Raw genomic sequence first — 17347 nt, 5'->3', positions numbered from 1 at the left:
CCTACAGTCCCTATCTTGTATGTAACCCGGGGACTACCTGTATTGAGAATCTCTGCCACCAGCAAGAGATCTGTAGGACCCCAGCCATTTTTTACCTCCCAGTGACCAATACTCCTGTCATTCTTATCCAAGAGACACATCAAGAAGTTGGATAAACCTCTCCAAATTAAGAGGAACTCCTGGCGGCGTTGCCATGTATAGATCCTAGCCCTGCACTACCTTGCCCATGCAGTGTAGGAAAAAAACCAAAAAGCCAGCAGGCGCAGGACAAAAGACCGTGCAATTCTTTGCATATCTCTTCTGCCACAAACCTACTTCCTACTGACTTTTTATTTAGCTCTGCTTTATTTTTATTGGTAGTTTTTAGATTAGATACATTTTACATTAGGCTTTCTATGAACTGGAGACTGCAAACAGTAGCAATGGGTGTGTTCAGGAATTTATATCCAGCATCCCAAGCTGGGGTTCCCTGATCACCGGATTGCTAACGTATAGGAGTTTTGTTATTTTGGCTTGGCCAGTAAAGATGGCCGAGGATCCTGAACCAGTATAGGACCAGGTGCAGATGTCATTGCTACCATAGGAGCAAGAGGAGGTAAGATTACTTCTAGTTTCTGAGAAATAAAAATAATTCAGAGTTGCTTATTTTGTTAATATTATTTGCTATATTATTCTAATCAATAAAAATTTACACTTTTATATAGTTTTGTGCCATCAAATGGTTGTTTATTGTAATGTTTCCTAACACCAAATCACTGACACTTTCCCTTCCCTTGCTGCATGGGCAGAGGAAATCTGTATATTGCCATATTGATCCACAATATAAAACAATTTATTAGTGAACTGCTGCGCGCCTCTTTATCACCAATTAATTCATATCAACAGCAAAGCCTCGGTGAAATAGTTTTAAATATGTGAATTCCCAGGCAGCAAAGTCTTGTGATTCACAGTAAAATGATTGTATGAAAGGGAGCTCTGTGACTGCTGGAACATTCAAATATATTCCGGCGTGATGGAAAATCCCCAACAGTCTCATGATACAGAGAGGAAGACAATTATATCTACTGTATATGATCTTGGTTTACTTTGTTCTCATTGTATTAATATTATTATTATTATTATTATTATATATTAGTGTTTCTTTTTTCTTTTTGAATGAAGCAAGCAATTTATTGGATGCCAGGAACACGAGAGAGATTTCTCCTAATGTTTGCATGATTTCTTGTGTTGTTCAGCCTTATAATTGATGGTGGAAAGAAGTTGGTTTTGCAAGCATTTTCTGTGATATGTTTTTATATTATTATATAATAAATTGTAAAAAAACTTTTTAACATATCTTGTTGTGAGTGTTGGTATTTAGCACCGTTAAAGCCCGTACAAATTTTCCCTTTGGGGAAAAAAAGGCGTTTGGTATTTGTTATGATATATGAAAGATGTGGTGCAACTCATAAGATCCTTCCAGGTTATCCACCCAAAATTTTACAAATAGATGCCAAAAGTTTCATTCCTAAATTGTATCAAACAAACCTGCCCATATCTGGTTGTGTGCAATCATTCACCCATTCACAAGATTGTTTTTTGGAAGCTGCTTTTGACTAACCTACACCCACCATGTGTGCCCCTCGGGGGTACAACTTCCACAAATGGCAACCACAGCTGTTTGCCTAGTAGAGTGATAGCCAATAGAAAAGCCCAAATGACTTCCTATGCCTCCCATCACCATGAATCCTCAACCCTCTATACCTTGTCAGGATGAGAAACCTTTTTAGTATGCAGACAAAATACTCCCCATGGCCACAAAGAATACAGAATTCATATAAAAAAATATTTTTACATCACTTAGGGCTCTATTTTTGAAACAGTGAATCTGACTTTCCCTCAAACATTCTCTGGTGGGAATCCATGACTGCCATTGAAACACATGAACCTGGAAGATTCCCATCAGGAAATGTTTGTGGGAATGTAGGTTAATGTAGCTGAACAACTACAGTAGTTAAATGGTACATTGTACCCATCAGTCCAGCAAGAGGGGAAACTTTGTGACCCCCTCCCCAATTAAAACAAATTTGTTGTACTGTGCCTAAACCTGAACTCCGTGCAGATAAAGAAGACATACATTAGATTTGTATTTTAGACAACAATATTTAATGTATTTGAATTTGACTTAGATTTGTCGGTATCAGTCTCATACAACAGGGCTCAGAATAGGAAAAAGAGAAGCAGAAAAAGACCAATCAGCTATACTGACCCCCTCATGTCCTAACTAAAGACATTCTAATTGGAGAAAAAAACATATTGACAGAAGGATGAGCTCATCAGTCTGCTGCTTCTCATTTCACTGACTGGCGGAGGGACAAGACTTATATATATGATTTAACTGGAGCAAAGATAGATCAGGTCTCCTGCCCTGGGTTATGGGGCAGATCTGTGTGAATGTCAGGATTGGGTCTCCTTGAGGTTTTCATCTATGTTTGAAATATATACAAGGTTCATTCATCCATAAACAGCAACTCATGTTAGCAGGGAAGGTTAGTGGAACTAAATCTGCAATATTCATCGCCATCTTCCTTCTTTTTTTCCTAGACGCGATCGTCAGGCATCTTGATTGGCTGGGCCAGGATGATATAACTCCAGGTGTGTGGCAACCAACGCTTAGCATGGGCATTTCTGCAAAAATGCATGCACAGCTAATTAAAATTTGATAGCTGGGCAGCGATCAGCCAGGAATGATTATTGCAGAATGGACGTCACTTGTCTCTTTCTGCAACAACCACCTGCATGATTGCCAAAGTTCAAAGTGGGACTTCCACTCTTCCACTTTAATATAAGTTATGACACCAAATGACAAAGACAGGTTCCCTTTAATGCATTATTTCCCAGGTACAGCTAACAAAATATCAGAAACATTATAGCTTTGTCTAAATGCCTGCAGGGCCTAATTTTCAGAAGGGATTGTCACAAAGGGTTTGCTTCGCCCTTTCTATATAAAGCCGCAGCAATAAGGTAGGGACAGCGCACCTGTCACCTGGTCCGGGGCCCGTGTGAATGGCCTGTTATAGGGAGATCCTATTATACAAGGGAGATCCTATTGACACAATATAAACCAACTCATATTACTTTATACATCAGCTGAGTCACACTCCTAGATTTCCCGTATTGGGTGTGGTGCCAAACCCTCACCTCTGCTAAACCGGATAAACTGATTTTGCAATCTCAGGGTTAATGATACATTTTGTACAAACAGAATATAATGAAATATATTTGCATACATTATAACCAGAACCTAAAAACTCATCAGAAGTGACAAAAAACCCAAAAAACCGGGGCAAAATCCAGCCGGCAGCTAAAAACTCCAAATGATTGAATTGTGATTAATCTGTAGTCTGCAAAGGAATGCTGGGTGGGGACGGGAGTTTTTAAAAACACTGCGCTGATTTTCCTGGGATATAAAGCACTGCCTGCCAGCTCTGGGGTGTACACCTCCTAGATTGTAAGCTCTTCAGGGCAGGGTCCGCTCCTCCTCCTGTGTCTGTATCTGTCAGTCATTTATACCCCTATTTATTGCATAATATGTTGGCTCTATATAAATCCTGTTTAATATTATTATTAATAATATTCATCATAATAATAACAATAATAATAATAGGTATAGGCTACCTTAAAATATATAAAGCATATCTTTCCTTTTTTGGATACCATCGGAAGGGTTTAGCCAGGTTGTATTGCTCTTGTCCCCTTATTCACCCTGCTGGGTGTAAATTGTTTAGGGATGGGTGAAAATTCAAAAGCCAACTTGCTGTAATTGGAAAGCCCTTTCTAGTGGGAGATGTCTGTGGGAAGGTGCAATAAGTGAAAAATGAAAAAAACAAAAAAAGAAAATCTATATTTTTAACAAAAAAGTTTATTTTAAAGTTTAAAACCACCTGTCCTCCATTTTAAATACTTTACCTCTGAGAAATGTTTTGCTATCAAAATTTCTAGGGAGGGACGGTCGGGGAGATCTGTACAAACATGCAAGTGCCTTTATAAATGTGTTTAATTTTTTTTTTTTATTTAATGTTTTTAGAGAATCAAATGTCTAATCCATTAAAAGTCATTTGTATTGTATGGTCATCTATAGAGCTGCAGAACAATGAAAGTGCAACCGTGAAACAAGAAACATAAGAAACATCATTTATTTACAGCAATTAGATCCTCTCTACAATATACTGAAAAGCGTAGACGAGCCGCTGATTTTGTTTTTTTGCCTTAAGATGTAGAAAGCTGAATTCACCAGGGACAGGTATAATTGATGGCTGCTAATGCAACACATTCTAAAGAACTGCAAGAAATCAATAAAACGGATTGCAATGATGTAAAGTGCTTTCCTGGCTTCCCTTGACTATAATAAATATTGGAAATGTAAAACTTGGGAAGGCAAAACACAAACCTGCAGGAACTATATATATACGATATATATATAATGTTAATATTTATAATAATATAATGGGGCACAATGAGGACAAAGGTATTGCAGAGGTGACATCTAAGCAGTATTACCAGGTATGGGTGTCACCTGGATGCTACAGTAGATATTAGTTTTCAGTAATATGTAAATAATAATAATTGCATCTCATAGCCCTTTTATTCTAACACATTTCAGCAATGGGGGGTGATGGCTGATATCTTAAGGAAGCCTACAGGAATGGGGCACAGAAGCAAGAAATCAACATTGCGTGCAATATTCACTCTTAGTCCAAGGGGCCCGTGTGAATGGCCTGTTATAGGGAGATCCTATTATACAAGGGAGATCCTATTGACACAATATAAACCAACTCATATTACTTTATACATCAGCTGAGTCACACTCCGAGATTTCCCGTATTGGGTGTGGTGCCAAACCCTCACCTCTGCTAAACCGGATAAACTGATTTTGCAATCTCAGGGTTAATGATACATTTTGTACAAACAGAATATAATGAAATATATTTGCATACATTATAACCAGAACCTAAAAACTCATCAGAAGTGACAAAAAACCCAAAAAACCGGGGCAAAATCCAGCCGGCAGCTAAAAACTCCAAATGATTGAATTGTGATTAATCTGTAGTCTGCAAAGGAATGCTGGGTGGGGACGGGAGTTTTTAAAAACACTGCGCTGATTTTCCTGGGATATAAAGCACTGCCTGCCAGCTCTGGGGTGTACACCTCCTAGATTGTAAGCTCTTCAGGGCAGGGTCCTCTCCTCCTCCTGTGTCTGTATCTGTCAGTCATTTATACCCCTATTTATTGCATAATATGTTGGCTCTATATAAATACTGTTTAATATTATTATTAATAATATTCATCATAATAATAACAATAATAATAATAGGTATAGGCTACCTTAAAATATATAAAGCATATCTTTCCTTTTTTGGATACCATCGGAAGGGTTTAGCCAGGTTGTATTGCTCTTGTCCCCTTATTCACCCTGCTGGGTGTAAATTGTTTAGGGATGGGTGAAAATTCAAAAGCCAACTTGCTGTAATTGGAAAGCCCTTTCTAGTGGGAGATGTCTGTGGGAAGGTGCAATAAGTGAAAAATGAAAAAAACAAAAAAAGAAAATCTATATTTTTAACAAAAAAGTTTATTTTAAAGTTTAAAACCACCTGTCCTCCATTTTAAATACTTTACCTCTGAGAAATGTTTTGCTATCAAAATTTCTAGGGAGGGACGGTCGGGGAGATCTGTACAAACATGCAAGTGCCTTTATAAATGTGTTTAATTTTTTTTTTTTATTTAATGTTTTTAGAGAATCAAATGTCTAATCCATTAAAAGTCATTTGTATTGTATGGTCATCTATAGAGCTGCAGAACAATGAAAGTGCAACCGTGAAACAAGAAACATAAGAAACATCATTTATTTACAGCAATTAGATCCTCTCTACAATATACTGAAAAGCGTAGACGAGCCGCTGATTTTGTTTTTTTGCCTTAAGATGTAGAAAGCTGAATTCACCAGGGACAGGTATAATTGATGGCTGCTAATGCAACACATTCTAAAGAACTGCAAGAAATCAATAAAACGGATTGCAATGATGTAAAGTGCTTTCCTGGCTTCCCTTGACTATAATAAATATTGGAAATGTAAAACTTGGGAAGGCAAAACACAAACCTGCAGGAACTATATATATACGATATATATATAATGTTAATATTTATAATAATATAATGGGGCACAATGAGGACAAAGGTATTGCAGAGGTGACATCTAAGCAGTATTACCAGGTATGGGTGTCACCTGGATGCTACAGTAGATATTAGTTTTCAGTAATATGTAAATAATAATAATTGCATCTCATAGCCCTTTTATTCTAACACATTTCAGCAATGGGGGGTGATGGCTGATATCTTAAGGAAGCCTACAGGAATGGGGCACAGAAGCAAGAAATCAACATTGCGTGCAATATTCACTCTTAGTCCAAAAAGCAGGTTGGATGTGGTAAGGTAATACAGAAACTACAGAGGCACCACAATAGTTTCTGGTTATATAAGTAGGGTGGGGTGTGTTAAAGATAAATCCAGCTGAATAGAACTGTAAAATATTTGTACATGTAAAACAGTTAACCTGCTATGTGTGTAGTTTATATTTGCTCAGCTGCACTTTCATTTGTATAGTTATAAAGATGATAAATGTATTATAATATTCAATATTATTTTATTCCCATATTAGAAGCTATCAATAATTTATTATGCTGTCCAGATGTGCTGGTACTTATAGTTCTTCTATGGATGGAAGATTATACATATTCCTGCAGCATTGATTTGGAAACCCCTGGAAATGTTCATTATCAATACAATTGTCTTGGCTGGGGAATCTATGTTTTGATTAGACAATGTGTCACATAAAGCAAAAAATAAAAGTTAAGGGACAAAATACCAAAACAGCCTCTCCCTGCAATTTTAACTTTTATTCCAATAATTTCCCGTACAGTATTGTTTGGCGCTGGATGTCCTGATGGCCAGAATCATTCAGCCAATGTCACCATGGACTTAACCCAGCTGGTCATTGAAACAAGAACTTGTATTTTATCCTCCAAATATTATTATTATTATTTTTATTATTATTAATAATAATAAACAGGATTTATATAGCGCCAACATATTACGCAGCGCAGTTCCTCTCTCTTCCTATCAGCATGCTTTCTGTAGCACTTGCTATACATTGATTGGCACCTTCCTCTTCATTCTGGTACTTCTTCCTCATATTTTCCAGCCCTGATACACAGGAAATGCAGGAGGCTCATGCCAAGTAAGAATCAGGAACTAAGCCCGCTTGTATGAATAAAAACACAATTATTGATGTATACATGAGTACAGATCTCCCATCATTTGTGTCTTTCATATTTGTCTGGAGCTTCAATTACTCCTTATACTGATTCTATTACATGAATAAAGACGTGACCCTGAAAGCCAAACGTCATATGGGAAAGTCATTGAAATTGTGTTTTCATCTTGGCAACCTTGAAAAGGAAATTGCATTTTGTTAATATTGTTCCATCACAGAGTCAGCTTCCTGTGATCTCCCAGAACACCTTACAGAGCAACCTGCCAAATCATAAGAATGGACTGCTCAGTATAATGGAAGCTGAACTAATCCCTGTGAACCTTTGCAGCTGAGCAAGGAGCCATCCTGGCCTCTGGTTAGGTCTGCATGGTGCTGCTCATGTTATGGAATCATTTCAGTTCTGATCCCTGGCATCTGTAAATATTATCCCCAGAGATGTGACGTTATTGCAGAATATGTTGGTAGATTTAATTTCATTCTGCTTTAAATTAAATCAAAACATAAGGTGAGTTCAGATCCCCGATGTTCACAAATCTGAATCCCAGCTGTACGAGGTGTAGATAGCAATGCAAATCTAACAAGGATTCCAGCCCTTTATCATTTGGGCTTTAGATGCTTTTTTATGCAAAGTTTATTCACTGTTATTTACACATTTAGGGAGATGCTGGAGGAATCACTCACAGCCTTGCTTCTTATCTTTCGCAGAACTTCAATGGAGAGATCTCCGACCAGCCATGGCTACTATGGGCATGACGCTCTTTGCCCAACATTAAAGCCTCATAAACACATTCAATGTTTGTCGCTTGAGACAATGGTCCTGATTTATTAAAGTTCTCCAAGTCTGGAGAGAATACACTTTCATCAGTGGAGCTGAGCGACTGAGCAAACCTGGAATGGATTTCCTAAAATCAAGCAATTTGTTAGCTATTTGATAGCAAATATTTTCAATCCTAGATCAGATCCATTCCAGGTTTGCTAGATCACCCAGCTTCACTGATAAAAGTCTATTCTCTCCAGCCTTGGAGAACAATAATAAATCAGGGACAATATTTCATGACCATCTGACATAAAAACCATACAGCTGTCTCCTACGGTATTTTGGTGATCTGTTGTGTTGGCTTACTAATGGCCAACAGATAATGATTGCTATTCAGTGTTTATGGGGAGGGCGCAACAAGAAGCCTCCCGCTTGCCCTTTCCGCCTCTCCATAGAACAGAATGGCACTATTTGTTATATTGTCACTTGAAACAATCACTAACAATGGTTCTGGTCACAGTGATGGAGCAAGTATACCAGGCATGACTGTTTAGTACAGAGAATGAACCAGGACAATTATACCGGTTTGGTAATGGTTATAAAATACAAAACGTTGCCAGTATTTACTTGGCAGTGGGCCATGGGCATTTTATAGTTCCGCATCTTACCTAGAGCTCCTTGACAAATGTCGGTCCGAGTTGCTCCTTCTGAGATGAATTGAGGGCTGGAACACAAGTCCTACAAAGCAAACAGAAGATCCCATTTAACAAAGAACTTCAATTAGCAACTAAGCTCCAACAGTAGTATAACCTACAATGAGATTTCAAACACACAACAAATCTCCTTGTGGACACAAAAACTTTTATTAGCATTAATATAACAATTTTATTGTATTGTATAAGTAGGACCTTATACTACAGATTGAGCAGTCACAGGATTCATGAAAAATTGCAAAGTTGCAGAAAACAAAAGCAAGTTCTTCCCTTTTCTTTCTTTTGGAAAATAATGAATATGATTTGCTGGCCATGTGTTTCAACCTCCTGCCTATAAAATACAAATTCCTTTACCTGAAATAGAGATCCAATCAAGAGAGAATCCTCAGGTGACAATAATGGAGACAGGTAATGTGCTGTTTGCAGGATCTTAAGGAGAAAACTAATAAAGTCACCAAATGCAAAGACTTGTTATCTGCAATAAATACATCTGTGTTTTTGGGTTTAGATATAGTTTGTGTATTGCACAAACTTTCAGAAGATATAAAACATTATATATCATTAATGCACCCAGAACTGTCCTTTCTACCCACGTGTGGATAATGATGGTAATGGTGGTAATCATATTGGAATGGGATGGTGGTAATCATATTGGGTTGGGATGGTGGTAATCATATTGGAATGGGATGGTGGTAATCATATTGGGATGGGATGGTGGTAATCATATTGGGATGGGATGGTGGTAATCATATTGGGATGGGATGGTGGTAATCATATTGGGTTGGGATGGTGGTAATCATATTGGAATGGGATGGTGGTAATCATATTGGAATGGGATGGTGGTAATCATATTGGAATGGGATGGGATAATCATATTGGGATGGGATGGGGGTAATCATATTGGGATGGGATGGTGGTAATCATATTCAGCTTCAGCTTGACATAAACAATCTAAAAATATGTATAAATGCAGAAAGGTGACCCTCAAGCTTCCGGCTGTGGCTGTGCGCCAGTGATGCTCTTTATTATATTCCTTCAGCTAATGGATTCCTCTATAATGGACAGAACCTGACTGAGCAATTTTTGAGTGGCAGAGAGAAGTCAGATTGTTCTCTCCGCATTTAGTAATAATGAAGATCTAACAGTGATTATAAATGTAAGCAATGCCAAGAATCTGGAATCTCTGCAGGGTTATTGTCCGTAGGTGCAAGGCAATCAAGTTTTGGGGGTCATGCTATGTCCTGGCCGGGTATGGTGCATGGTTGGTGACCTCCAGAACCAGCACCACAATCAGGAGTCGGGCAATAGTGACCTCTGGAATAGACATCATGTGTCAACTTTAACCATCTTACGTCTTCTTTAAAGCTCAAAGATGAAAATGTTTTATTTTTGATTGCAAAGCCAAATAATATTATTACCATGTATATATAAATGAAGCCTGCAGACTCTGCTTAGGCAGCTAATATTGGGTACTGCGTCATTCACACAGAAACCCATGACAGGGTTCCTTATACAAGAGCAGGACCTGGCTACCAAACACTGAACCCGCACATTAGTATTTCGTCCAGTTTGCAATGAAAGAACCAAACAATAGTTGTAAATCCCAGATGGGTGTCAATCCGAAACCTGGAAGTGCTGCAACAGGAAGAAGCAAATAGTATCTATGCACACTGGAATATTGGATTCCATACATAACACTTATAGGGCACTCGAGTTGAGAGGCTTGGAATGTGTGCCGGTGATATCAGTTTGAGATCAACTTCAGAGGTTTCTGAGATCATTTAGAATTTGTTGCAGGAGAATTTGACCTGCAGTTTACCTCCTTCTGAGCTTTATATAAAAAAAACCCAATATAACCCCAACAAAAGTCTATCAACAAAGGCCCTTTGGTCTAAACCACCGGATGAGGCTTAGTGCCTATTGTCCAACTCTTCTCCTTTGAGCTTAGTAATGCAGCACAGGTGTGATTTTAATCTTCTAACCTATCACCAGTTTTAAAAGGTCGGCACAAGGCATATATGCCTTTTAGTGTGCCCTGGGGTCCAAAAAACTAGGTACAGTAATATTCAAATATTGGCCAGCTCCACTGTGGCAAAATCATGCCCATACCCTTCGACTCCATACTGCTGGTCAATGGGCCCATCCATCATAGGTATGACTGGTTGGTAGTCTGTATGTGAGGAGGGTAGGCTTAGCCTGCGAACACAGACGTTGGCTAGAACTTATGTACATTAGACCTGATTTATTAGGATAGATTATCATGGGTAAACCTAGGCTATCCAGCAAACCTGGAATGGTTTGCTATTAGCTGGAAAATGCTTTTAATCCTAGAGTAGATCCATCCTAGGTTTCCTGGATCACCTAGCTTCTCCTATAATGGTCTATCTTCTGCAGTCTTGGAGAGACTGATTTAATGAATCAGGCCCATATGCTACGCCCTCAGTGCTACATATAACTATTATATTATATTAAGGTAACCATTCAAGTTTAGACGGCCTTCAAAAGTTATCTTTGGCAAAGCTTTCCCCCAAACTATTATATACTTACCTTCCAAACCAAATCACCAAAAATCATGACCAGTTAATCTAATGCTCCAGTAGACCGTTCACCTACAGTTTTCAAAGGAAGTGTCTACATTATCCAGGTGGTGATGTGGACAACTGAAGAAGCTGAAGAAGGATCTATCTTCTCTACAAGGGAAAATATAGAATTCTCGGGAATCAGGACACGGTGGGTCACATGACCATGGACTGACGTAGAATTTCCCACCTATCTTTGGCCATGCCAGGGCAGATGGATGGCTGGTCCACATATATAATAACAGAATCTTTCAATTTTATGATTCCAAAAATCGACTTCACTAAATGATTTTGATCTCCATTCCCCAGTAAGGGATGAAAATGGGATGTCCTGGATGAAAATCCAATTGGACCAAACTGTGTAGGACCAGCGTAGGTTAATGTAGAAGTACAAAGGAGGAGAACCATTGTTGCCCTTGTAGATATTATAACAAAACCCTACAGTCTGTATATGTCACACATACAATATCCAGGCCCTAATAAGTGTCAGTAATTAGGCTGAGAGATGTATATCCATCCTTACACCATAACAACCATCAGCAGATCACACCCCAGGGACTGTACAGTATCATTATACTCAGGAAAGCCTTAGGCAATATGTAAAATGTCAGTGAAATGGAAATGAACTGGTTATATCCACAGATCATATATAACAGGTCATAACCCCACCTAAGAGCCAAACCAGTCCCTTCCCTAAGGGTGCAATCACATCTTTCCATTGAGGGGCATTATTGTAACATGTGGGAGAAGGTTGCACGGCCGCCTACGGCTGGAATGGGAATTAGATAGGTGCCATGTAATGGTTTGAATGGTATTTGATCTGGTGATTCAAGTGGAAACAGAATGGCAATAGATTGCTAAATTTTTTTCTTGTGCTTAAATATTAGCTTTAAACTACAATTTACATAATTTATCATATCCAATCACATAATGTAAATCTTGACTTTCTGTAAAGTGGAGCTTTGCCCCACCCCCTATGATATTGCACATCGTGGAGTAGGTGGGTATATACAGTAATTTATACTGCATATAATATGCAGGGCCACGGCTAGGGCCAGTAAAGCCATCTACTAGATTGTAAGCTCTTCAGGGCAGGGTCCTCTCCTCCTCCTGTGTGACTGTTTGTATTAGTCTGTCATTTGCGACCCCTGATTAATGTACAGTGCTACGTAATATGTTGGTGCTATATAAATCCGGTTTAATAATAATATTAATCTACTATAAAGAGCAGTCTGTTTTCAGTTTACCATTATTGAAGGTTACCTGGGTAGTAAGGGGGGAGTAATAATGATCACGAGGGTTGACTTGGGTGGTAACAGGGGAGAATGACACATCAAAGGGTGGTAATGGGAAAGTTTTGGTATTTATAGAGGTTGAGCTAGGTGGTGGTAAGAGGGGGTGTTAGTGATCACAAGGCTGACCCACATGGCAAGATAGGATTATTAGTGATAAATAGAGGTAACCTCAGTTCTAGGTGAGGAGTATTACTTATAGAATAGAATAGAATAGAATAGAAGACTCTGAAACACAGGGGTTACGTTGTAAGGATCTGGTCTTCTCTCTTAACAATGGCTCCATTGGGGGCAGATGGGGGTCTGGTTTTGGCCAAAAAGGCTGACCGCTTTTTGCCCCTTCCTTCTTTGGCAAACCAGATTCCAGAAGATTTCTTATTTATAGAAGAGGTGGACACAAATTATGGCCACCACATTTCATAGCCAAGAAGGCCCCAAGCTTACTAAAGGGTCTGGTTTCAATATTAGAGGGGAACCTCACACTTTTGTTTTTGGCAAAGCAGTCAGCAAACCAGCAAGGGGACCAGATGCAAGTGAAAGGTCTGGTCTAACCAAAACCAGATCCAAATGCAAGTGAAGGGTCTGGGGTAGCCAAAAAAAGATACAGATGCAGGTGAAGGGTCTGGGCTAGCCAAAAAGAGATCCAAATGCAAGTGAAGGGTCTGGGCTAGTCAGAAAGGGTGGAACCTGACCCTCCATTTTCACCATGCTTTCTTTCTGGTGACAGTTGTTACATTGTAGAGGTGACCCACCATTGGATACAAATAGGGTCTGCATTTTGCTAAAAGGGAAGGGGGCTCAAGCCTATTGCCGTCCTCTTCCTTCTTTGGCAAACCAGATTCCAGATGACCTCTTATAAATAAGAAAGGGGGCACACATGATGGCTGCCCCATTTCCTATCCAGGTAGGTCCCAAGCCTATGTAAGTGTCTGGTTTCAATATTAGAAGGGAACCCCACACTTTTGTTTTGATCAATGCAGTTAGCAAACCAGTAGCGGTACAAGTGGAAGGTCTGGTCTAGCTAGAAAGAGACCCATGTGCAAGTGGAGCCTGACCCTTCATTTGCACCTTGCTGGCTTTCAGGTTGGCCTAGACCCTCCATTTACCCCCGGGTTCCCTCGCTGGTGGGCACAGACCCTTCACTTCCACCTGGATCTCATTCTGTCTGGACCGGAACATTATGGGGCCCAGATGACGGTATTCATTGAGGCCGACATAGGTGGTGGTAAGAGGGGGGATTTATTAATTTTTGTGTTGACTCATATGGTGGCATTATTAGTGATTAATGGAGGTGGTAAAGGAAGAGTGTTAGTGATCACAAAGGGTGACCCAAGTGGTAATGGAAATATTTCAGTAATCATGGGAGAAGACCTCGATTATAACAGGGAACGCTAGCGATCAAAAACATAAAAAAGTCTATCTAAACAAAAGATTACTAAATGTCATCTTGATCTTATATGTGGCAGTTGCATTGGATTTCTTTATTCTTTACCGTAATCTATATTTATAATTTATCTATATATATCATTATGTAAAGAACATTTTCAGCAAGTACTAAGTACTCATTGATCATGCCAGAAATGCTGCACCTTTCTCTTTTCCTTTGAGATGAAAAGAAAGCACAATGAAACTTTTTTATCTGCTGGGCCATACAGATGACATGTTGGAAATCCAGTTTGTGACAACAATGGCTGGCCCTATAGATAATATAGAGAAGTTTGGATAAGAAATATGTTACCAGCAGAATCACCAGGTGAAAATGAAGGAGGAAAACTAAAGTAGCCACTATATTTAGGAACTGGTAAGCTGCAATATATAACATTTTGTTCTTAGGTTTACATATACTTTAATACCCCGATCACTGTTTTCACTGATAGGCCTCCAGCTCTCCTCCACCAACATTCACATATTATGAAAACACGTTTCTGTTGTGCCGTCTGTGACTCACTGAATGATAACATAAAGAGTGTTTGTGAGCCTGGCAGCCCAAACCTCACTGACTCCTCACTCGATTTCCCATAACAGCAAAACTTTTCTAAGTCCACAGAAAAAGAATCCCAGCAACGGTGCAGAAGGTGCAGAAGTTAGAACAAAAAAAATGTTGCAAAAAGAAGAAGGAAAAAAGATTTGCTGTAGATAAAGATTCATTCAGAAAGGAGAACAGATTGGTTTGCAGTGCAGAGTCTGTGGCTATAATGAATGTATGGTATGAAGATGGAAATTATAAGTCGCATGACATTCCTGCAATACTGATTAAAAAGATTAAATATTTAATGTCATTATATCACTTTATCATAGTCATGTGATCACTCAGCTCTAATATATCAATAACACAAACTAAGGCCAATTTTCGGGGGAAGCTAATAAACCTACCGTCCTCTCTCTCTGCTAACATAGATAAAGCAAACAAACGCCATGCAAATAGAGTCATGGGTGAAACCTGAACCTGGGAGCCTAGAGCTGCAAGGGGAGAGTGCAACCTACCACCATCCCTGCCAGGACACTGAGCTTCCATGTCACCCCATAGCAATGCAACCTACCACCATCGATTGGTTTGCAGTGCAGAGTCTGTGGCTATAATGAATGTATGGTATGAAGATGGAAATTATAAGTCGCATGACATTCCTGCAATACTGATTAAAGAGATTAAATATTTAATGTCATTATATCACTTAATCATAGTCATGTGATCACTCAGCTCTAATATATCAATAACACAAACTAAGGCCAATTTTCAGGGGAAGCTAATAAACCTACCGTCCTCTCTCTCTGCTAACATAGATAAAGCAAACAAACGCCATGCAAATAGAGTCATGGGTGAAACCTGAACCTGGGAGCCTAGAGCTGCAAGGGGAGAGTGCAACCTACCACCATCCCTGCCAGGACACTGAGCTTCCATGTCACCCCATAGCAATGCAACCTACCACCATCCCTGCCAGGACACTGAGCTTCCATGTCACCCCATAGCAATGCAACCTACCACCATCCCTGCCAGGACACTGAGCTAACGTGTCACCCCATAGCAATGCCCTGCCAGGACACTGGGCTTCCATGTCACCCCATAGAAATGCAACCTACCACCATCCCTGCCAGGACCCTGTCACCCCATAGTAATGTCATAAATGCCAATAAACTGCCCCTATATATGACCAATGGTAGCACTTCAGGCATGCTGGGAGTAGTAGTTATGTAGCCAATGCAAACTGTTCAGGAAGGTCGGGACTGGTAGTCATGTAGACATTCTGGGTCTTTTAGTCCCATAGCATCTGTATCTGGGGTGCTGGAAACTTGGACACCCCCAAACTTTCTATAACTGCATAAATAGGATGGGACACTGCAGACTTGTTTGGGAAGGTGAAAGTTCCATGATCATCGTCCTGGCTCAGTCATAGTGAGATATCGATCTGCAGCCAGTCAACCTGCATTACTAAATGTGTGAAATAGGGATAAAGTTTAAACAAGTACAAACTACCAAACAATTTGCAGAATTTGCATACAATCTGATCGGTACCCCAGCAATAACCCATGAGCTGCAATCCTGCAATATTTACAGGCTATCAGTCCATGCTGGGACTTGTAGTTGCACATCACCTGGTAGCTCCAGACCCTACAACTGTCATACAACATGCTGTATTATGAGGTTGGCCACTTACCGTGGGTCTCTTCCACACAACCCCCTGCACCTTGGAGGAATTTTGTCCCAGTTCGTTGTACCCCAGCGAAGAGTGAATGGCTGGAAAACTGGGGTCCTTAAACAGAGTCCCAGATTGGAGGCATTCGTTCCTTAGAGCTTCATAATCCTGATTGAGGAACTTCAGGGCCATCTCATTGGTGCCATAGCCATTGGCCAGTGCCCGCTCATGGGCCAACCTGGCCGCTGAACCGATCATCGTCTCTGGATTGGAAGGTGAATGGAAAGAAGTCACCAAGAACCAGAAAGCTGCAGAAGAGTAAGAGGAATCAGTGCAAAAGAGGAATCAGTGCAGAGAAGATCTGGGATTATTACCACTGGAGGGGCAGATGATGGGTATATTAAAGTAGAATGGAGAGGGGCGAGGGCATCCCCTGGTATAGAGCTCACAGATGGGTGCAGCAGAGAGGAAACTGCACGGTGCTGGCTGGATGGAGCAGATTCAGCTCATAGTGAATAACGTCAGCAAGGAGGTTTCCCATTACAGCTGCAGGAAGAGGCAGCCCAACCTCAGATGACAACCGCAGGGTGCGTCCTGTCTGAACAGGCAACTGCCAGCCTCTTGTTAGGTGTGATCGCAGTATATATTGTAATCATTATAATGCAACCCAACTGCTGCATGCAGGAAATCTGAATTACATGCAGCAAAATAATACAAATATTCATATTAATATAGAGAATTGTGTTTGGGAGGTAAGAGTTAATCTATAGCACCACATCCCTGACTTGTTATAGCAGAATCAAAGAGATTATTGGTAATGGGACTTTTTAGGTGTTATGCAGTAAAATATTTATACAAAAAACAGTACAATTGTAACAGAACAATACAAACAGTAAAAAAAGTCTATGTTTCCTTGCTGGAGTATACAAACCTCATTTATCAGTCATAACAATTCTACCATCCTTGGCGCGTTTCACCACAAAAAATTCATCAGAAGGACATATTGTAGTGTGTATATCAATTTCTTTGTAACCTTTAACAGAGCAAATATATAAATATTTCAAT

General features: G+C 39.7%; 1 protein-coding gene across 1 annotated transcript in view; it reads right to left on the bottom strand.

Annotated features, from left to right (window-relative positions):
• Positions 1-16814, bottom strand: part of LOC140329907 (calpain-2 catalytic subunit-like) — a gene marked incomplete in the record, with an annotated part of 45091 nt that extends 28277 nt beyond the window's left edge. The window contains 2 exon segments of the mRNA XM_072410299.1: positions 8735-8804; positions 16304-16814. Coding sequence (XP_072266400.1) covers positions 8735-8804; positions 16304-16540 — 307 coding nt within the window.
• Between the last annotated feature and the right edge of the window lie 533 nt (positions 16815-17347).

Source organism: Pyxicephalus adspersus, chromosome 4 (assembly GCF_032062135.1).
Source record: "Pyxicephalus adspersus chromosome 4, UCB_Pads_2.0, whole genome shotgun sequence".
NCBI lineage: Eukaryota > Metazoa > Chordata > Amphibia > Anura > Pyxicephalidae > Pyxicephalus > Pyxicephalus adspersus.
This window is presented reverse-complemented; position numbering and strand designations above follow the sequence as displayed.